The sequence below is a fragment of the Thermomyces lanuginosus genome, assembly GCF_041956635.1.
Source record: "Thermomyces lanuginosus strain ATCC 200065 unplaced genomic scaffold VTN49scaffold_24, whole genome shotgun sequence".
In the NCBI taxonomy this organism is placed as follows: Eukaryota; Fungi; Ascomycota; class Eurotiomycetes; order Eurotiales; family Trichocomaceae; genus Thermomyces; species Thermomyces lanuginosus.
In genome coordinates, this window is record NW_027192358.1 from 405599 (window position 1) to 427632 (window position 22034).

Here is a 22034-nt window from a genome sequence, read left to right on the forward strand (position 1 = left end):
TCACACCGTCCAGGAATTATCCCAATTGTCTAAATATCTGCATCTAGTCCATACGCCGTCACCGCAACTTTTCCCCAAAAGCCTTGCTTTTCCTCCTCCGTCAAACCACGTCTATCCAGCACCCTCTGAACAACTTGCCTCCAGCGCTCCCATGCGCTCTGCCCTCCGCCTCCGGTGTTGCAAACTGGCCAGTCTGAGCCAAACATAACCCGCGCGGGCCCAAAAGCATCGAAGATGACATCTGTCCAGGGCTCCAATCGTTCAGCGAGAGAATCATAATCTGGCTCCGGCTCGGCGGGAAGAGGCGGCAGTTCGGTGAACTGCCCGGAAAGCTTCATGTAGGTCGTAGGGCCTGCCGCCGCCATGGCACTGACATATTGCTTCCACTCGTTGAATTCTGGATGCGAGATTATCGACTCGCGCCCGCTGTACGGAACACGATGATTCGGTTTGCACATGTGATCTTACACATCAGCGCTTGGGATTCATATATTCTTCGTAGTATACGAGAGAAATATGACTTACTGATGACAATCACCACCTTTTCATCGTCTTTCACTCCGTCGTAGACCCGTCTACACAACTCCACCGCTTCTCGCAGCTGATGGAGCCCTCCTTGTCGCGCATCGACACCCAAATCAAAGACGAGCTTCTCCCGTCCCAGCCATTTTAAAGATTCGACGAAGCCGTCTCCCAGCATCGTGCCCGCCGGCTTGTCCTGAACAAGATACCGCACTCCACGAACTTTTCTCCATGCCTTCTCGGTGCCCATGCGCTCCTGAACAAGGGTCATATACCGCTGCATGGTCTCCTGGCCGGCTGGAACCGGGGCCCAAGGCACGACTCCCAGACAAAGCTCGCTATCCTCCGGCTTGTGACCCTCTCCAGGAGTTGGCTCCCCATTGATAATGCGTGCGAGGAAGGACACCTCGTCCAGCACATGCTTCCACCCACCATCCGCTTCGTTGACGGACGATTTCCGGTCTACTTCCAGATAGACAAATCCACGTAGAGTATATGGCTCTCCATCGTCGGACTTCTGGTCACCAGTTGGTACTTTTTTAGCAGCGAGGCGGTACTGATCAATCGAGTATTGCCCGCCAATGGGGTTCCCGGGTTTGTGCCATGCGAGTGTGGGCAGGTGTGATTCCGGGTAGAGATGGACGTGGGAATCAACAATTGTATATTTCATTTTGGTATTCAGCTCGAGGACAAGCACCCACTGGAAGGTTGCGTTGATTGCGTTCAATCCACCAATATGATGCTTTTCGATCCGTTTATATATGAGCCTATTGCTCCATCGATACTTCCCATGGAGATCATCTAGGAGAAATACATAGAACAGAACGTTGCAGCTTCGACTTGAACTCTTCCGACGGAAATGAGAGACGATAATCCAGTCCTATGGCTCGGTTAGGATTGCGCCGAGCACTGGACCGATTATCTTCGACAGGGCAGCATGGCAATTCCCAGCTTCATTGGACGGGAACTGCTCTCTTCGTACACAACTCCTCGTTCTACTATTGCAGTGGGGAAATACCCTATTATCCGAAGGCAAATTCATCCCCAGAGACCGACGTCATAAAATCGATGCGAACTTTGGAACAGGAGGACAATTACATAAGCCTCAAGACCAATCACATTTCAAGCGATGAGGTCGGTCTCATGAGACTCTTTTGCCCCGCAGTAAGCATCAACGAGCCCGAATGGTCTAGTGGTATGATTCGCCGTTCGGGTCCGAGTCCTGAACTCGGCGAGGTCCCGCGTTCGAGTCGCGGTTCGGGCCACTTTCTTTTTTCCGAGTTTTTTTTCTACCCTAATTTTGTACATTTTTTGCTCATACGTTCGAATTTAGTTGGCTTCTTTCGTTTTGGGATGAGTTACGTGTGCAATTCCTTTTTCTTAACATTCGTGGGCGCCTATCATAGAGTCTACCTGTGGTCTCATTACGGAATAACGCACGACAAGCACATGTAGCCAATGTACCCGTGGGCACTGGGTTCACGGTACAATCAAGTGGCTGTGTGTCGAAATCTAAGTAAAACAGACTGACTAATGTTCGGCACAGGTTCTCGGTCCGGTGTATACGAATGCATAGATCCTGCACTCCGTTATTATCCTGAATCAATGGCGAACGCTTGATAGGTTGAGTATGCAAGTACTTTATGGAGAAGTGTAGAGAGAGTGCCACGACACTCATGACACAGGTCTAGAGCTGTACGACCAGTTGGCCCACGTTACCGTTAAATACAAGAACATTTCAGAGCACTTTGACAGATGTTGCTGCACTTGGCTGCAGGGGATATGCGGGGTACGAACTCCAATTACAGGACCAGTACTCGAAATTATACGGAGGATGATGTACCCGATTCCCCGTAGTTACATTCTGCTTGTTTAAAACCTATGCATGAACAATTGAGGTTTTTCACTGACTCAGGCCCAGTGGCTTCCCATAGGTTATGTATCTGGCACATCTGCACTATGACAAATGGCAGATGTAACCTACAGGGCATGAACCATGCTTAGTTATTTCGACTCGAGAAACCGAAACCCGAGTACTAGCAACGATCAACTTTGCCTGTCAAATGCAGAATCCCGAGAAGTCCGTATAATGCGATCAATTTAATAATCACCTAGAACTTCACTCTTGTTGGTATAGTTTATTTCCTTGCCAATTCCGGAGATGATGTAAAGATTGCGGGGATATCTGAATTTCCAGGTCGTCGGGCTAGCCTATGGTCAACGACCTACCTTAGCCTAACCATCAACATAAGTCATTGTAGAAGCACTTCTGCCATAATCAATTGGGCACACTGATCAAAGTTACCATGGGAGCAGTACTCTTGTGTCTTACGTCTTCCAGAGCGTGAGTACGGATCAGGTGCTCAACGAACAGTTGCCCCTCCAGCCACCTCCATGTCGAGAATCTACAGAGACCTAGACCGCGGATTGAAGTTCTTGTAAAATGATATATAAGAAAGCTATACGGAGGTGCTTTCCACATGCGGCCAGATTCACTATCGAACAATGAACATGCGATCCGCTGACTACAACCATGACGTCCATGACAGGCACAGGTCAGATGTCAAGACCATCATACCACATCTTCTCGACTCTCTGGAAGATGATGACACTATTTAATCGACTGTCTGTTCTTTGGATGGCCATCTGTACTTGAAATCTGCTGTATTCTAACCTGGACATCTTCGCGAGCTCAAAAGATGACTGAAAATCGAACTGAGTTCACAATCCCTAAGAAGTACAAGGCGGTCGTCTATGACCAGCCTGGAAAGCTCTCGACCAAGGTAGTCGAGCTCGATGTCCCTGAACCGGGACATGGAGAGGTTCTCATCAACCTGTGCGTTCTGTCACCTTGGCATGAATCGGTAGCTCCTGGGAAGACCAACGGACTGAACGGAATGACAGGACGCATTCCGGGGTCTGCCATTCTGACTATGCAGTCATGACTCATTCTGTAACGTGCCAGCGCGTGGTTGTTTACCCTGTGAGCGTGACTGATAAGGCTGTAGTGGAGAGGCATCCTTGAACCTCCGCCCCCGAATCAGGTCGGCGGCCACGAGGGCGTCGGACACATCGTCAAGCTTGGTCCTGGAACCGAGTCCTCCGGGCTGAAGATCGGCGATCGCGTCGGAGTCAAATGGATGTCGCGTGCCTGCTTGAGTTGCCGTACGAGACCTACTCTGTAATGCATATCCCGCTGCTAACACCGACGCAGTGCCCTGTATATCCGACACCGATGGTCTATGTTTCAATCAGAAGGTCTCCGGTTACACTACTCCCGGAACCTTCCAGCAGTACGTTATCGGACCAGCAAACTATGTGATTCGCATCCCCGATGGGTTGTCCTCCCCCGATGCGGCCCCAATGCTCTGCGCTGGTCTCACTGTCTATGCAGCACTTAAGCGAAGTAAAGCTCAACCGGGCCAGTGGATGGTGATCACGGGAGCCGGTGGCGGCCTGGGGCATCTTGCCGTTCAGCTGGCGAGCCGTGGGATGGGGCTTCGGGTTATCGGCACCGACTTTGGAAGCAAGGAGGAGGTGGTCAAGGCGTCCGGTGCCGAACACTTCGTCGATATTACCAAGTTCGATGGGGATGATCTCGTGGGCCATGTCAGATCCCTGACTGGGGGTATCGGTGCACATGCAGTGCTGGCTTGCACCTCGTCCAACGCCGACTATGCTCAGGCCCTGCGTTTCCTCCGTTTCAATGGCACGTTAGTTTGCGTCGGGCTCCCTGAAGGAGATTTGGTCCCTATTTCCAGTGCGGCGCCGTCGGAGCTCATCGTAAACCAATGGAATATCGTCGGAAGCATGGTGGGCAATCGCAGGGAGGCGGCGGAGACGCTCGAGTTCGCGGCTAGGGGCATCGTCAAGCCTCACTATCATATTGAGAAAATGGAAAATCTGACCAGCGTCTTTGAGCGGATGCAACGGAGAGAATTGGTGGGCAGAGTTGTATTGGACCTGTCTTAGTTAACGTGATCATGGATTTTTTTGTCTCTTTAGGAGCGAAATTTGAAGTTGCTAGTTCTTCTCTCTGTCCATGCAAGGGTATCTCGGGTATCTCTCATAAACTCCCAGTTTTCAGGTTCAGAAGTCGGCTCCTACGAACCTATCGATCTAATCATACGCCCGACCTTGTGTATATGTAAGATGATGCTCGTATATTCTTTGATTTGGGCGTTCGTGGATGATTGCCTTGGCGCTTAAAAAGGGGCTTCACAAGGCTTAGAGTCTGATAACGTGACCGAAATGTCATGCATGTCGGAGATCGTTCAGATCACGATCACCACCTTATCAAGCGATCCCACATATGATTCGCTTTGCTGATGGTCCATGCTCTGCGGCGCGTCGATCAGCTGGACTGCCGATGCTCACCTTCTCGGAACTGTGGCGCGTGTTGATTGGCATACTGTTTCGCACGCTGTGATTCCTTGCTTTCTTTTTCCCTTATGCATTCAATTTGTGCCTTGTAAAGCTTGCTAATGTCCGGATGAAATACGAGGACCATGGATTCCTTGCTCCTGAGCAATGCAGATATCATGACATGGTTGTCGTGGCTAAACGACCGCCGCATGTTGGTGATCCCCGAACGAAATCTAGAATCGATTTTAATCCAATCGATCACTTCGCCTCCTTAACGGTCCGGATCCTTCGCGTCAATTGCCAACGGACTTTGCTCGCTGGGCCCCCTGCTAGACCCCGATGGAGCTGTTCCGCGAAAGGCACCGTCTCAATTTTCGAAGACATCCAACAGTCCCGATGGGCCGATGCGCCTCAGCTCCCCGGCACTAAAGAGACCACTTGAAATTCCTCTGCGAGACTAGCGCTGTTTAGCCACAGGTGTCTAACGTAATATGGCGAAATTAGCGCCGGACAACACAATCCAGTAAGCGCCAGTCCCCACAGTAGCATCACAACGCTAGCTGAGGCCATCATCCCCCCAATTTCGTTAGCGACGTCCACGCGTTGCTCCAGAAATCCAAGCAATCAATGATCCCTGTACGATCGGCCAAGCTCACTAGATCAGATGCGGTTATCTCAAGAGAAAGCACGCCATGACAGGGTTCCTGCCAGGGAAAAAAAAAAATCTGATGACAATGGGCATTGCCGCGCTGCCATGGGGCGTTCCCAAAGAGAAAACCCAAAAATCATGTCCAAACGTCTGGGACAGGCTGCTGACCAGTCGCTATCGAGGGTTCGATCTGTGGCTGGCCCTGCGCGAATGTTTGCTCGACTGCCGCTTGGCGCTAATTGACAGCCTTCAGAGCCAGTGAGCCTAGCCCCCTCAGGTCGGTGGAGACGCTTTTTGCGTGCAGGTTCTAAGTGGGCTCGCATCTCTTGACAATCAAACCCCCATGGCGACATGGCCAGATAGAGCTGCCAGTTTGTGGATTTTGTGGCCAGAAACCGGCACCCTTGAGGTCTCCATTCCGCGGATATGTTCACCTCCAGGGCAAACATTGCGGCACCTGGAGGCCATGGAGCCTGTCGCCAAGAGTACAGTTTACGTGCTGGATATTGTGGATAAGTCTGGATAAGCCTCTCGGATTCCCTGCCGGGAAAAACATAATGACATGCCGGTTGAAATTGTCGGCGAATGAGACTCCGACTCAAACGCCGTTGGCCTTGTCGCTTATGGAAAGACAAAAAAACAAGGGCATAAGCGAAGGACATTGTTGCAGTGCTGTGCAGAGAGCCCTTCATAACCTGGAGGACAAAGTTGATTTCTCAACATTGAAATTTGCGGCGCAGAACTGTGCGGAAGCTTTTCCCCGTGCTCCCAGCAGGTACTGTACTGTGTGCATATGTTGTTCAATATCTTCCAAGGCCGCTTGGGTCAGGGAGAAGGCCAGAAAATCCGGCCCACCCGGTCCCCGGGTTGGCCTGTAGATCAGCGATTGCGCCTGATGGGTGCCAATTTCAATTTCCGCCCTTGGTCGGACTAAAGTTGGACTTCCCTTTTCTGTCCCAAGATTTCTAAGACCCGTATAGACCGTTAAGGGTGTTCTGGGTGTTCTGTTTCGTCGGTTCGCGTTCTTTACTGGGGGCGTGGACTGGCAGTTGATCCACTGGAGTCCGCCGTTCAGCCTTTTTGGCTTTGCTCCCTGGGTTGCTAGTTGTCTCTGCGTGCTCTCCGCATCCTTCAAAGGCGGTATTGGTTCTTCCCAAAGCATTTCACCCGAGCCATCGCTGTCGACCGAAGCGACGTCTACATTACCACTTTGGGAACCATTGGACATCAGCCCCTCCGCACTGGGGCGATAGGGGCGATTACAGTGCCGCATCGCGGGTTCAAATGATATGTTTGCAAGGCGGAGAGAGCGGCACAACGCAGCGCGCCGCGTTCCTTCGTACGAGAAGGAGAAATTTGTAAGGGATGCAGCGGTCGCTCATGCAGTGCCGGATGTTGGCTCCTCATGGATCCCGCGTGCCCACCGTCGTCCATGGATCCCCAGAAACTTAATAAATACGGGTTCCATGGTCCTGTCCGCCAGTGCAGCACACTGACAGATCTTCTCTGCGAACCTATCCCGACTTTGATTACCTCATGTCTACTCCAACGCGGCAGCTGGGAAGACTCTCGATCCGTGGGAATATGCCCGCCGCCCGTTCCCAGCCTCGACAGTCCCACGGGTTGCCGACGACTCGTCGCAGTGCCGGTCACGACGACGACGACCATCCGCGTGGACATCCTAGAGGCGGCGACTCGGACGAGGAGGGGTATAGCACCGAGGAAGAGGAGGAAGTTGAAGAGGGCGAAGAAGACGACGACAACGAAGAAGAGGAGACTTCCGACCCATTGGCTTCGATGGTTCGCGCCCAGTCAAGGATCGTCTATGATGTCGATGGCTTGGAGATGGAGGCCCGATTCCGGGCTGTTGCCGGACTCACGAGTGAGTTCGGAGTAGTTTACTGCCGAGACGTTGGAGGAGGATTCGAGTTCCAATTGGAAGAGCGACCCGTGATTCACATTGGCGGAGGCTCTGCCAGGTGCTCGTGCTCCGAGTTCGAGACCAGACCTGACATGGCGTGTCGGCATATCTTTGTGAGTACTAACCAGGGCCATTTTTCAATGGCTGGTCGGAAAAATCTAAGACGGTAGCTGACGGAGCGGCGCAGTGGCTCGCGGATCAATTGTACGATAGCCTCACACCTCAGACACCACCCCCCGGCCTTCCTTTGACGAAGGAGGGGTTTTCGCCGAATCTACCGCACGTGGAAGATCTGCTGCGCAACGGTTTGGAAGAGTTGGCGGAAAGGCTGGAATGGCCATATCTGTCGGAGCCCAACAGACCCAGAAGTCGCGGCATGAGTCGAGAAGACAAGGTCCGAGATATCATATCTGCCTTCAAAGACACGCTTCCGGAGGAGTTCCGGCCCGATCTGGTGGAGAGGTCCAATCAGCCCCGGACCCCGGAACAGTGCGTGGTCCAAGGCGATCTTGAAGCCACCTTGTTTCGGCTGGCCGTGCATGATGACAATGTCTACAGGAGTCTACGTAAAGCAATGCCGGCGGGGGCATGCGCCGCGATCTACTTTGACAAGATCCGGAAGCGGTGCCGAAGAATCCTTGCTCAGTTTGACGAGTACTGCCGGACGGGGACTCTCCCGCCTGGTGTGCCGTCTATGGAGGCGAGGCAGGTTGCCGAGGCGCTTCGACGGTGCGTAAAGCAGATCGAAGTCAACCTGGACATGCGCAACTCGCACGGTACCGAGGACGCCGCCGAAACCCTGGTGAGCCTGCTACTGGACATTGCCGCCCGCAACATCGACGCCTTTGCCGGCAGCCACTGGCGAGCGCCACAGCCCGGCGAGGATGAGGACGACAATAACCTCTACGAGCAGTTGATCGGACAGGCCAATGAGACCGATGGATTCTTTATCCTGGATGCGCTGGACAAAGTCCCGCCGTCCGTGCTCAGCGAGTACGTACCCAGCCTGGTCGACGCCCTCAGCAAGATAGAGGTCAACCGCGCGCCGGCGCCGTACATCATCAAGCTCAAGAACCTGATCAACGATGTCCAGACAGGACAACGGGCCAAGCGGCCTGCTACGGCAGAGGCGGGTGGAAGCCAGAAACGGACTCGATAGACATGATTTACGACATTCATACGCTTTCTTTTTCTTCACAGTTTCTAGCATTTTCTTGAGCGATTTGGACTTTTGTTTATGATTTGACGGTGGGCATTTTTGTTTGAATGATTTTTCCTGTATTTTGCACGAATCATCATCAATCCTATCCGTTCATCATTGTGGTCATGATCAAGGCCGGACGGTTGTCAAGTTGTCGTCGTAGAGCTGTTCTCCTCTTGTCCATGTGAGCATCTCATACTCTTGCACCATTGGCTCCCGACTTGCAGTGAGAAGTATGACTCCACCAAGTCAGGTTTGTCTTCTGATCTTCTGACGGATTAGGCACAATGTTTTCGTCTTGACTTCACCGTATGTTCTTCGCGTTCGTATATCGATCCGGGTGAAGCTATGTACCGGCTTCAACGAGTTCTCATTCCGACCCCACAAGCACACTTTCTTCTGGATAACTATGAAAGATTAGATAGTAGTCGGCCGAGTTACTTTGCTCAAAACTGTCGATAACCATCAGAACATGCACGGTGTTCATGAGCTGTTCCTCCCAGAAACTGTAAAAGGTCATCCCACCTGGGTCAGATCCACCCTAGAATCTGGTACGCTAAAAAAGCTCGTATCGATAGCGGCTTAGCCTCAACTTTATGTGTCATTCCACTTTCAAAGAAAAAAAAAATGAAAGTCGAAAGGATAATGCTGACCGACTTTGACCGAGGATATTTTCTCGGCCCAGAAATCAGGTCCATGATGATCATATTTCGTGATTTGATCCACGTAATATTGATTCGAAAGGACGGCAACTTCGTGCCGTTTGGAGATCGGTTAAATTCGTGTTGCCGTGATCATACGGTCACAAGGAAACTTCCAAAATCGAGCCGCTGAAGAAATTAACTTTGATGAAAGTCTGAAGTTTATCTAATTTAGGACTGGAGTGCGAATGGTAACTTTTAAACTATTTGGACACGTCTGTGTGGAGGATGATCTGATCTACATTTCAATTCTTCAGGATTCTCTGGCAACTTTTTTTTGAATTCATAGCACAACTAGCCTTGCCATAAACAATGCGTTCGAAAAAATTCCGCATTTCCTCGGATTCCGACTCCTGAAAGAGACGGTGAACGACGATCCAAGTCTTTCTAAGGATATCCATTGGATTAGGGGTGAAATGGCCAAGTAAAAATTTAGGAGGCACAACCAGCCCTAAGTCCCGAGGCATTTCTACCGATTTCGTCCTCTAGAATGGATGATCGTCATCCGGTTATGGTAAGTCCGTTCTTGTCTCTGGAAGTTCCAAATGTACCGCGCCAGAGTCTTAGCCTTTAGCACCGCCCTGATGCCTTCTTTGGTGGTGATTTCTTGTCAGATAGTTATTGTTTACGGTGCACTGTGAGACAGGAATTGTTCCAGGTTCGTTGGTTAGGGTTTCAAGAGCAAACCCTAAGTCGGGATGGAGTGTGATTGGCTGTTCGAGCCGAACTGGAACCCAATCCCGTGTCTACAAATCCCAACTCCAGTTTATTTAAGGGTTAATAGGTAATGAATTGGCCAGAAAGAGATCTGTCAGGTTTACGTTCATTGAACTGGTCGACTAAAATCATTCGAACAGAAGTTTGGTACACATCAGCAAGAAGGTATCATTACACTAGATATTAGACAACAGAAACAAATATATGCATGAAGAAAACAGAAGAATCTATGCGGTCAATCCCTTGGCTGCGTTTCTCCTCTTCGCCTCCTCGAGAGCTTTCCGTAACCTCTCCTGTTGCTCCGGGTCATTCGCCGCTGCCACGCTCGCGCTCGTCGGGCGCGGACCCGGCATGAGCGTTTCGGCTGGATGATGTTCTGTTTCGATCTCCGGTATCGACGGGACAGGATCCTCCACGGCGATGGCTGCCGGACGCTTCCATGGGCCGGCACCGGGGCCAGGAGGCTTGCCCATGACCTTCAGCAGCGTGTCCATCTTGGCCGTGATTTGGGCCGGGCCGTCCTTGAAGCTGTCCATCTTGGCCTGGAAGTCGGCCTCGATTTTTGCGTCTTCCTTTTTCTTCTCTTCGGCAAGCCGTTCGTACACGTCTTCGGAGGCATTGCTAAAGCGAGCCTGCGCCACGGACACGCTGTAGTCGGCATCATTGAGCATCGTATCCGCCTCCTTGACACTGGTGAGCATAGACTCGGCGTCGTCGACGACGCCTTTGACGAGAGCGGAGATGGAGCGCAAAATGAGCTCCTTATCATTTTCAGATAGGCTGCTGCGTTCAATCGCCTTCCCATCGAGCCGCTTGGCCTTGCCTAGAATATCATCTACCAGCCGTTGGTGTCCACCCAATGCGAAGAGAATGGCCTCGTCGAATAGATCGGTCAGCTGGTTGGCGCGGTGGTCCCGATCCTTGGCCGCGTCAACCACATTTTGCTTCTCCATCTTCTCAAAGTCGCCGTCTAAGGTCTTGAGGGCCCGCGAGTCTCCCAGATACACAAGTGGCCGGCGCTCTGCTTTCTTCCGGCGCCGCTCGCGATCCAGGGCAATGTCCAGCCGGTGTTGGAAACGCTTCTCGAGTTTTCCGGAAAGCGCCAGGATTACCTTCATCGTATGAGAGACTTGGTACCGTCTCCAAATAGCGTGTCTATTTGGAGACCTGGCAGTGGCGGTCAGGTCATCCATGGCCCGTTGAAGTAGAGCCCGCAGCTCGACGATCTCTTCTCTGATTCGCTTATCAAGCGGGTTGAACACCTGTCGGATGAAGTTCTCCAGTTCCTGCCTCTCCTCTTCAAGTTGAGTGCGAGCTTCCGACTGCCGGAATTCGTCCTCAAGCTTGTTGATGTCGGCGTAGCCAATCTCCTTGTCATTGAAAAGCCCATCGATCCGTTCCTCAGACGCCTGCTCTCGCTCCAGCCGCGCCTTCTCCAACTTGGCGCGTCGTTCCTTGGCAGATGTTTCCCATCTGTCGACCTCCTCTTTAATATAGCTGAAATCATCCGTGAACTTCTCCATCTCTCTCTGGACAGTCAGGATTTCAGAGTTCGATTCCGGCTTTGGAAACGGATTAGGGATCAGGGCACCCAAAGCTTCTATCCCAGCACCGGGTAGCAACGCGGGATGTTTGCCCCGATACGACACGCTCTTCTCTCGGATAATTCCGAGGAATGTCTCGTCGATTGGGCCCGAGAATTCGCCCCGTGGCCCCTGAGATGCCGGTGGTGCTGGATTCGCCATCGCTCGCCCACTCTCGGCAGAGGCCTGCCGCAGGGCAGAATACGCCTGATAGGCGGTCCCTTGGGCGTTCAGCACGTCAGCGTTGCGCTGAGGCCCCTCTGAGTACCGGAACGGTGTGTATGCGGGTTGGGGAGGCTCTGAGATCAGCGGCTGCATTTGCTGGGGCTGGGGCGTGAACGGCTTGGTAATTGGAGGTGGCACCGACACCGGACGAGCTGTTGGATCGGAGGCGAACGTTCCGCTATGCAGAAGCCCTTGCGGGCCTTGCGCCGGACGGGTCCCAGGGTTGGATGCCGATCGTTGGGGACGCCGGGTGGCCGGAGATTTCTTTGCGGCAGGCCTGCGGGACAAAATGGGGCGTCCGCCGGGGCTATAAGCGATGTCATCCCCATCTTCCGTTGAGCTGTGAGAGCCATCTTCGACAGGTGTTCGTGGCTCTTCCGACTCCACGGGGATCAAACCGGAGTCTATTACAGGCGTTGGACTGGCGGGCTTAGTCTCGCGCGGAGCGGGAGGTGTTGCAGGCGGCTCTGGCTTCTTCTTTTCTTCAGGTTCAACATTGTACAAAACTTCACGCAATTTGGTTTCCTTAGCCACGAAGTTGGTGAAGATTTTGTACTTCTCCTCGTCGGAGTCCGCGACTGCCTCCTTGCGAAGCATGGTAACGTAGCGTTCAAGGGAGGACTTGAACCAAGGGTCAAGATCTTCATAGGGATCCAGATATTTTACTTCTACCTTGGCGGCCTCGGGCTCTTTGGCTGGCGTGTCTGCCGTTGCAGAGACTTGACTCTGCCGGTGTTCCTTTTGCGTCTCAGTTGTGGACGGAGTAGATGCCACAGAATTCTCGGCTGTGCTTGTAGGTGGCTTCGCTGGAGGTTCATCGGAGGGAGCTGATGGAGCTTTTTCTGCCGCTGGACTCGGGCTACGTCCCCCTGCGTCCTCTTTGGACTGAGTTTTGGGCGAGATAGGCTGGTTCCAAGCTGAGATTACTTTGTCAATCTCCTCAGAGTATCCCTCTGCGGATACGATACTAGAATTCGACTGAAGACTATCGTCCCGTCCAGGGGCTGGGCGAGTCGCGTCCTGGTGGCTGGAAGGATCATTTTCGACACGTGGTGGAGAAGCTACCTTTGCTGGCCGTGGAGGCGGATTCGTTGATGGTGGAGTGGTAGGCGCAGTGGCCGAAGGCGGTTCCTGGGTTCGCACAGGGAGTGTCGTTGTCTGAGGGGATTGCACTATGGGACTTTGTGTGACTGTCGGCGTTGACACGCCATTCTCATGCTTCCGGGACGACTGATCATCTTCGGGAACGTGTGCAGGAGAGAAATGTTCCCAATCTGAGGGACCCCCAGCACCTAATGCCGACGAGGACGTTGTATACGACACGCCTTGTGCAGAAGTCGTTACAGTCGATTGGGGGGTGGCTAAACTCGTAGATGACGAAGGGTACGACGCCGGAAGTTCAGCATGTGACGATGATGGCGTGGCTTGTCCTTGGGTGGTAGTAGCGGTAGTAATTGGACTGCTTGGGCCGTATAGATCTGGAGAATCCTGCCGATGGTGGACTTGAGGAGGATCATAGCGATGAGTAGGGGGCCCAGTCGCATAATGCGGGCCCGGAATCGACTGGGTTATCGGGGTCTGTTGCCATGCGGGCGCGGCTTGCTGGTTTTCTTGTTGATAAGCCGGCAGTACAGGTGGACGCGGAGGTGGTGGTGGCGGCGGCGGATGTTCAATATGACTTGCCTGGCCTGTCTGGTCATAGCTCGCAGGCTGGGCCCATGGCTGGGCGTGCTGACCTGGCCGTGGAGGCGGCGGCGGGGGAGGTTCGGACCATGACGCGCCCTGAGGGGCTGATGTGGACGGTGGTGTATAGCTTGGAGGCGGAGGAGACTGATGGCTGGTCCGCGGCTAGGACAGGAAAGTCAGCTCACATTTGTCACCGTGCATTCGAGACTAGATAGTTCGGCTTACAGGCAAGGGAGGCGGCGGGCCAGAGGGTGAGTGATGATGTTGCTGCTGCCGATTGTATCGCACTCCCCAGCTGGTCGTGTCAAACTGTGTATTTAACGCAGGGCTTGTCGATGGTGAATTGGGAGAAATCTGAGGCTGTGCGCCTGGCATAGGACCATAGGTACTTGGTGTGTAGGTAGCGGTGCCCAGTGGCGGAGGAGGGGGAGGAGGAGGAGGAGGAGGAGGAAATGATGTATTAGATTGCCATTCCGGCTGAGACCCCGGAGGTGGAGGTGGAGGTTGTTGCGATCCGTACATTGCGTCAGTTTCGCAGTATCATCAGGGATATGGCCGCGAGAACTCTTTGACAGATTGCTTGGTTGGCCGGCTGTGCTCCGTTGGCACTACTGGTGGTGTGACTGCAACGGCCACCAATTGTGCAGCGCGCTGGAAGAAGATTTTCGAGAGATGTTTCGTTTCGCGATGTCAGAAGACACTTCTGGAATCACTTTTCACGAATAATCGACAGAAGAACGCTTGCAAGTGATGCGCGCTTCGGGTTGAACAGTACGGTAGGTAGTTTTGTCTACGGTTTTTATGGCTGAACGGGGGTATCAGGGGATGAAGTGATCGACAATAGCATCAGGAGTCAATCTTTGAGTGAATCAAACCTTCACGAATGGTTCCTGGCCTGAGATTTGGAATATTTTCTTCTACACGAGGACCCTCGTACGTGCTCGAGCGATGGCGGGGAGCTCAGCTGACGATGGACTTTTGCAGTTCCTTATCGGGATTAGTATGGGCCGTCACGGGCCTTGGCTCAGGGCCAGGTTTACCCTTGGTTACTGGCACGCTCCCATGGCCCTTTTCCAGTGTGAACAGTGAATAGTGAACAATATGCTGGACGAGATCTTGTACATACTGTAGTCCAGGTGAACAAGAAGCCTTGAAACCTACAATGTGTCAAACAGTCCAAGTTGCAACGTTGCGGCTCCCAGATGTCCACTACGGGCACATTCATGAATTGGACGGACGTGGGCAAGAGAAAGCATCGCAACAAAGACTTCTAACTTTGCTACAGGCATCCAGCGGTTCTGTATGGAGAAAACACTGATTAATGACTGAAAAGCAGTTCTGATACATGCAGAAACGAGATTCGAGAATGAATCTAGGCTGACTATCAACCAGACGATCTTGCAAGAGATCTGCCAACCTGACACAATGGGAATCTTCTTTGTCAAGTGAGATGCTGCTCTCAAGGGGTCAGTCATATAAGAGGAGCAGGTGCAGTAATGATTCCAGTGACACTGAATGCCTTACCACCCTGCTACAGTTTGATGGGCGGTATACATTTAAATTTCTAGCAGACCTCGGCCTGTCGCCCAAGCCTTGACCTACAATCACAAGAAAAATGCCAGAGGAACGGCAGCCCACTAGAGAATACATAGCATGGCATGACGAGTATCCTCCTGCCGGCACCATCTTACCGCCGCCGTTTCCCAAACACCCGGATCTCTTTCAAGAGGTCGAATGGGGACCATATCCAAAGACAGAGGACATCAAGCTCGCCTATCGTCTGTGGTCGCTGCCCGATGAGGAGTTAGGGAAGGAGCTGGAAAAATATCCACATCCTTTTCCGCCGGACCCAAATAAAATGGACAAGCATTGGAAAGACCGAGCCATTCTCGGAGGCAATGTCTATGAACATCTGATGCGCGAGCACCGGATGCCGCGCGCCGATGACGAGTGGGAGCCGGATGCCCAGATGAAACTGGCCGCTGATGGACAGACAAAAGAAGGCTGGTCATACGAGGACATCTTCGGCCCGCAGGATCCGGGCCAGGAAAACACACCGCCGTCATCAAGCAGTGATACCAGCGGCGGAGTTGTACTTCAAGGCCACAATGTCCTCAAGGACCGGTTTTGGACCGTCGTTCGTCTCAAACGGGAGTTGGCACGGCGCGGTTTGGCCACTGCGGGAAAGTCGGCTGAACTCCGCCAGCGTTTGCATGACAACGAAGTACAGGCACAGCGACGTGCGAATGCCGCGAATCGAACCCAAGATATCGTCGCTGGGTTCTTCCCCCGGACCGACCTCTCCGCCTGGGGCATCTCACGACACAACGACTACCTGCTCAAGATTAGTCGGAATGAGCGTCTACTCCCCTTGGACCTATACACGTGGGCCATCGTTCTGAGCCCGTACAATCCGACGTACTGGGTGAGCCGCTCTTATCTGTATTATCAAATGGGATATTTTGACCTGGCGCTGGGCGATGCCTATCGGGCCAAGCGGCTCTGCGAGGTGTTAACCGATTCGTTTGTGCGCAACCGCCAGCCGGGACTCTACGCACGGATTTGGCACAGCATCGAACAGCATATCTTGGTTCGCCTCGATGGGAGAAAGGATGACCCGGCGGTGATGCTGATGCGCAATTCAAACGGTATCAATTATTTTGTGCCCACGCTGCGGAGAGCCTATCACAACATCATCAGCCTCAGTCTCAAGGCACTGCAGTGTTGGAATGACTATTACCACATGGAACGCTACCTGACGAAGAGGGTGCAAATGGCCGCACGCGACAAATGGGCATTCGAGAAAAGATGGGACCTGACCGCGGCTATGGTGGACGTTAAGAATGCGAGGCAATGCAGGGATTACTCGCTTTTCTACTACGAAACCAAGGCAGGCAGCGTGTCGGGTCGGCCATATCCGCACAGCGCGCAAGATGTCGACCGAACGGCCGTGTCATTTCTGGAGCGACTTAATCGCGAATTCATCGACAAGAGCCAGACTCCGGTCAAGCGCATCGAAGTTCGGGCCCAACAGAACGAAGAGCTGGCCGTCTATGCCACAGAGCCGATTTCTCGGGGCCAGATCATTTTCGCGAATGAACCCGCCATCAGAGGCCATCTGAATGTCGACGCTCTCCAAGATATTTACTACAATAGGCCGACGCCGCCAGTCCGATGTGAGACGTGCAAGTCTAACGATCCGCAACCTGCCGTCAACGTCGACCGCCACAAAAAAGCGGAAATAGAGAGCGGCGGTCACTACAATCGTTGTGTCTGTACCATCCCAACGCCGGGGACGGAGCCAATTGTATTCTGCCGTGGCCATGACGGTCGGCCTAGTTGTCTGCAAATTGCACGGGAGCAATTCCATTTTCGAGCGTGCGGGCGAAATTGGCGGTGGCTGCACGATGCCATGCGCCCCGGCTGGAACGAGTACAAGCGTCCGGTTGATACGGGCCCCTCGATGATCACCCACAACAACGAGACTCATTGCACTGTGCTGAGCCTCATCCTACGGGAAGTCTTCGACGTGACCCTCGAGCGGCGGAGGCAGACAGGGAACCCACATCTCATGGCCCATGAGATTGACGAGTTGCTGCCGCTGCAAGGGGAGCGTGAGTGGGCAAATAGCCGATTTCCCTTCACTTGGGCGGCGAATATCCAGGTACCGTTTGACATTCTACTGTCTCTCGGGGTTGATATCTTCCGCGACCTCACCTTCGACACGTGGGTCATCCAGATGGTGCTCCGGAAGCTTCTCGTGAGCGTTGTCCCGTGGGATGAGGATCCCCCTGGGGAGGAGCCGAAAATGCGGTGGGATTCCAAGAAATTTGACATGAGGGAACCCGTCGACTATCAGCGAGCGCCCCAAGTGGACAATCGGCCTACGATCCGAGATATCTACCTCTTTCCGGGCCTGGCCATGTTCAACCACACCTGCCAGCAAGAGGGGAACGCCTCCTGGGCATACGACAAGACAATTCCCAACCGGGTAATTGTTTGGGCCAAGGAGGACATCCAGGCCGGGGAAGAGATCACGTTGAGCTACCTCCGGGACGGCATGAATAAGGCTATGGCAACACGAATCCTAGGACGCCCGTGCGAGTGCAAGCGATGCCAATCCCAGCCGACTGACGACAACCGATTGCAGCCGCAAGATGGAAGGCGGCCGCTGCCAGACGACGCGGACGGACCCGAGCACCAACCGAACAAACGCCAGAGGACCTGGACGTAGATTGAGTATGTCACGTGACTTGGAATCAATCTGTACTCCCGTAGATTCCTACGTCTGGCCATCCATTTTGCACGAGTCCGTAGCTTGACAAATTAATTTGAAAGCTGCATTTCTTGATCACAAGCCGTTTCGAATCCAACAGCGATTGCCAATTACAACGTAGAGGTGCATCCTGGAGAGCGTAGGGCGTTGGCCAGCATTCTCCAGACCTGGGCACCGCCATCCATTTTCGGTCCAGGGCTAAATCACGTGATGTTGGCTCGTACACACCCCGCAGCGATTGGATCAGCGATGGAAACGCGGCGGTGGCACAGCCTCATTTCGACGCTGATCAGTAATTTATCGCGATCAGCTGGCGGATTCTTCTCTGCCACTGGCTGTGCGCGGCGAGATCGGCCCCTGAGGCTGGCGCTGAAACCCAAAGTCGCTAGCGTGGCAGTGGCAAGATGGCTGGGATTGCGGAGGTTGTGCTTCGCCCACAGAGGCTTTTTGAGTCATGATGCTGTGAAAAGAAGCGCAAGCTCGTCCAAACGGCGCGATACCGTAACTTGACCACACATGTCATGTAATTTCACCTGGACCCTGTAAATTTCAATCCAGGGTACCGGTATGGGCCCGCGCTGTAGCGCCCGCTGCGGCGCTGCCACGCCGACTTCCACCGCCAAACAGCGGGCAACCAAGGGCAATTGGCAGCCACCCGGCAAAATTACCGGTCTTGTCACAGACGGTACAGGACAGAGCGCCAACAAAGGAAAAACGAACCAGCCTCCCCAGTTCTTCCCTCTCTGTCGGATCCTTCTCCAGCAAACCCAGGCAGATCTGGACGGGCTGACCAAATCTCCGTCGAATTTTCCTGATTTTCCGTTGCAATCGATCGATCCCCATCGTCCCCTCTGGCGCGGTCTCGATCGGGTTTTGTTTTTGTACCGGCGACCGCTGTCTGTCCCCGTTGGTCCATTGATTGATTGCTTTGCCGCCCCAGCGAACTCTATTGACTAGCTTTCGCTTCAGTCGCGTGGTGCTCCGGCCGAATCTAAGCTGGTTCTATTCATTCATGCCTGCTTCGACGATTCGCACTCGCCGCAACCGCCACAACTCGGCATCTGTACTGGTTCCCGATTCGAGAAACCCGTAACAAATCCTCCAAAGCACAGCCGCGAAAAATAAACCGAGGCTACAAGGCGAAGAACAACAAAAGATTCGCCCGTTTCTAGCCGTCCGTGCTTGACTTGACCAAACGGCGACTACCGCACAGTCTCCATGGCTGGTCGCAATTGAACGAGCGGAGAGGTAGATTGTTCGGTCCGGGCAATATCGCGGAAACCATCTCCTCGACGTCCATTCGTTCCCCTTGCGATCATCACTGTTTCAGTGTGTTGCTGCGCCGCCCTGTCACACGTCTGCGAAAGATCGAAGCCTGGTGCTGAAGCTGAGTCGTGCTTGCGCCACACTCGCGGCAGGACGCCTGCGCCGCCCCACGCGACCGGTATGTAAATGCTGCTTTGCATGGCGATCAGCTGTATCTGGTCGCTTTCTTATTCCCCTTCTTCTGCAGTGCCGTTGCACCTGCATTGTCCCGATCTCGCCACATAGTTCCCGCCCTCTACAGAGACTCGCGCGTCGCAAACACGCATGAGTATAGGACTCTCGCTGACATGAGTGCCAGTTTAGTGACTCAGTGGGCGCCTCCCCGATCCCGTCATTTGCTCTCGACGGGCGCTCCTTACACTGCTTTCATGGCCGGGTCAATGCAGGCTGGTAACGACCTTGTAGCCATTTCGAGTCCATTGCCCCCGGTCTCAAGTTCCATCCTGGCCGCTAGCCCGTCCGACCAAGCATCGTTGCTGAAGAGCCCTACCCTGGCCAAATCGGAGTCGCATTTGACCTCCATCGCCAGCGCTGGACTTCGAACGTCGTCATCGCTCGGCATGGAGGGAAGCAAGTCGTCGGCGCTGTCACCGCATTCGACGGGTGAAACCGCCGCTGCGCCGTCCGAGAAGGAACGCGACGCCCAGTTGGTTCAGGAGCCCCTGGGCGATTCTGCTGGGCAGAGTGCGGACAAGTCGCAGGACGCGTCCGGCACGCTTCCCGATCCTATGGATTCGATGACTCAGTCGATGCCGGTCACCTCGGAGGAGATGCACGTTGACCCGCAGTCGAGTCCCGGCAGAGATGCATTTGGCGGCGCAGGCGACGCTGCGGGTCAGTCCGGCACGTTGATGAACACTTCAACCGTCGCCAGTCCCGGTCCGATCGAGGAGACAGGTTCGCCCGAAGGCGATCGGTCGCGTCAGCAGCATGATCACCAACTCCATCCGGAACCCGCGGAAGAAACCGCCAATAAGGCCTTTTCCTATCCGATGCCCACTGCTGGTCCAAATGACCCGCGGCGCGGGCTGAGTCTCCCCCACTCCGGCTTTCAGAATAACCCGCGGTCACCATCCGCGAAAAAACACCGCTGTCCATTCTGTTCCACCGAGTTCACGCGGCATCACAATCTGAAAAGCCATCTTCTCACCCACAGCCAGGAAAAGCCGTACGTCTGTCAGACCTGTGGCTCCCGGTTCCGGCGCCTGCACGACTTGAAGCGGCACACCAAGCTCCACACGGGTGAGAGACCGCACATCTGCCCCAAGTGCGGGCGGAGGTTCGCTCGTGGTGATGCTTTGGCGCGGCATAACAAAGGCCAAGGAGGATGCGCAGGACGCCGGGCCAGTATGGGCAGCTATGCTGGTGAAGAAGAGTATGGTGACGCGGGCGGCGGAGGCGGCGGCGAAGATGCCATGGATGGGTTGATGTACACAGAACCCGAGCGGATGGATGAGGAAGAGGAGCGACGGCTGAACATGCCCAGCATCCGCAAACACAGTGCACCTGCGATGACAACCACGACGGAGACGTCGCAACGTCAGGGCAGCGTGTCATACCAGCGTGGCCCAAGTACATATCCTCCCATCGCCGTCACTCGACCGTCTGCTCCAGGCAGTCTGTTTCCACCGGCGCCGAGTCACGGCGGTTCGAGTTCGTCCACCTCTCCGATCTCGCAGTCCGGCAATGCTCCTTTCACTTCGCCAACGTCCTACCCCCCTCCGAACCGGACCGAAAGCCCCAAGCCTGTTTCTCCCAGCGGTCTCGTTTCGAACCAACTGGGACATGACAACAACAGCAGCAACAACAATAACAACAACAACAACAACAACAACAACAATAACAATAACAACAACGCCAACCCTTCCCATCCCCACTCTCCCAACCCATCCTCACAATACCAAGCATCGCACTATAACCGGCCGCCACCGCCGGCATCAATTGGGCTGCCGCCGCCGCAGCTAGGGGCACCGCAGCTCCCGCCGCCGCCGGGTCTGAATCCTCCGGATTCGCGATATACACTGCACTCCCAAGCACCGGTATCACCGAATCTGCCGGGGAAACCGAGCGGAGGTCAGAATCACGCCAACAGTCACAACGCGAGCGGCGGAGAATCCAGCCAGCCGCAGTTCTCGTCCGACGCCACCAACGCGCAGGGCGAGCAGAGCCGCGAGGACAAGCTCTGGGCATACATCCGATCGGTGCATGAGGAACTCAACGTGCTCCGGACGGAGGTGGTGGCGCTGCGAGCACAAATCGCGGCAAGTCAAAATGCCGGCACTTCCACTCAATCAAACACGTCAGGAGAGAACAGTTCGAATCAGGGCAGTGCAGCTGCCGCATCACGGTAGAAAGAAAAACCAAAAATCCCATTTCCTTCCCCTCTCTCTCTCTCTTCTACGTTGGGGTCTTACGGTGCTTTTGAATGCCATATGTTTTTTGCGTGTTTTTGTTTGCTTGCTTCAGTTCACAGGCGGGAGAGATGAGCTCATATACCCCGGTCATTTTTGTGTGTTTTGGAAAATATATACCATTTCATCCTCATTTCTTTTCTCATTTTTCTTTCTGGAATCCTGGCTTGGGAGGGTCGTGGATGTCTATGTTGGGGGGATTCGGTACAACATGCGGCGTACGGTCCCGGTCATTGATGATGATGACTTCTTCATTTTGTACGAATTTTGCGAGTTAGGATGTAACCTTTTTAGGAATGGGATTGGCGTTGACCCTTGCCATGCGAAACTTCGTCTTGCCTAAGTAATGAATTGCCAGTGAGAGGGATGGAAACTTGCGAAAGATGTGCCTGCCTGTTCAGGTGGAAGGTCAATTCAAAAGACTCGGAAAAGGAATACTGAACAGACCTTT

The 22034-nt window shown here is 53.8% G+C and overlaps 7 protein-coding genes and 1 non-coding gene across 8 annotated transcripts; 5 read left to right on the top strand and 3 right to left on the bottom strand.

Annotated features, from left to right (window-relative positions):
- Positions 1-29: 29 nt before the first annotated feature.
- Positions 30-1192, bottom strand: VTN49DRAFT_2081 (uncharacterized protein; the record flags this gene model as incomplete). Its single annotated transcript, XM_069409767.1, has 2 exons — positions 30-463; positions 526-1192. The coding sequence occupies 2 exons, from the start codon at positions 1190-1192 to the stop codon at positions 30-32; spliced, it is 1101 nt and encodes a 366-aa protein (XP_069269838.1).
- Positions 1193-1700: 508 nt separating this feature from the next.
- On the top strand, positions 1701-1786 carry VTN49DRAFT_t32. The gene has a single exon. It is a non-coding gene; the product is annotated as a tRNA-Pro (tRNA).
- Positions 1787-3221: 1435 nt separating this feature from the next.
- On the top strand, positions 3222-4494 carry VTN49DRAFT_2082 (uncharacterized protein; the record flags this gene model as incomplete). Its single annotated transcript, XM_069409768.1, has 4 exons — positions 3222-3358; positions 3427-3475; positions 3531-3687; positions 3737-4494. The coding sequence occupies 4 exons, from the start codon at positions 3222-3224 to the stop codon at positions 4492-4494; spliced, it is 1101 nt and encodes a 366-aa protein (XP_069269839.1).
- Positions 4495-7120: 2626 nt separating this feature from the next.
- VTN49DRAFT_2083 (uncharacterized protein) lies at positions 7121-8616 on the top strand (the record flags this gene model as incomplete). The annotated part of the gene is made up of 2 exons (XM_069409769.1): positions 7121-7570; positions 7645-8616. The coding sequence occupies 2 exons, from the start codon at positions 7121-7123 to the stop codon at positions 8614-8616; spliced, it is 1422 nt and encodes a 473-aa protein (XP_069269840.1).
- Positions 8617-10303: 1687 nt separating this feature from the next.
- Positions 10304-14092, bottom strand: VTN49DRAFT_2084 (uncharacterized protein; the record flags this gene model as incomplete). The annotated part of the gene is made up of 2 exons (XM_069409770.1): positions 10304-13732; positions 13796-14092. 2 exons carry the CDS (start codon positions 14090-14092, stop codon positions 10304-10306), a joined length of 3726 nt encoding a protein of 1241 aa, XP_069269841.1.
- A 1093-nt stretch (positions 14093-15185) lies between these two features.
- On the top strand, positions 15186-17804 carry VTN49DRAFT_2085 (uncharacterized protein; the record flags this gene model as incomplete). Its single annotated transcript, XM_069409771.1, has 1 exon — positions 15186-17804. The coding sequence occupies one exon, from the start codon at positions 15186-15188 to the stop codon at positions 17802-17804; it is 2619 nt and encodes an 872-aa protein (XP_069269842.1).
- Positions 17805-18395: 591 nt separating this feature from the next.
- On the bottom strand, positions 18396-19312 carry VTN49DRAFT_2086 (uncharacterized protein; the record flags this gene model as incomplete). Its single annotated transcript, XM_069409772.1, has 2 exons — positions 18396-18792; positions 19053-19312. 2 exons carry the CDS (start codon positions 19310-19312, stop codon positions 18396-18398), a joined length of 657 nt encoding a protein of 218 aa, XP_069269843.1.
- A 147-nt stretch (positions 19313-19459) lies between these two features.
- VTN49DRAFT_2087 (uncharacterized protein) lies at positions 19460-21523 on the top strand (the record flags this gene model as incomplete). The annotated part of the gene is made up of 1 exon (XM_069409773.1): positions 19460-21523. One exon carries the CDS (start codon positions 19460-19462, stop codon positions 21521-21523), a length of 2064 nt encoding a protein of 687 aa, XP_069269844.1.
- Positions 21524-22034: the final 511 nt, after the last annotated feature.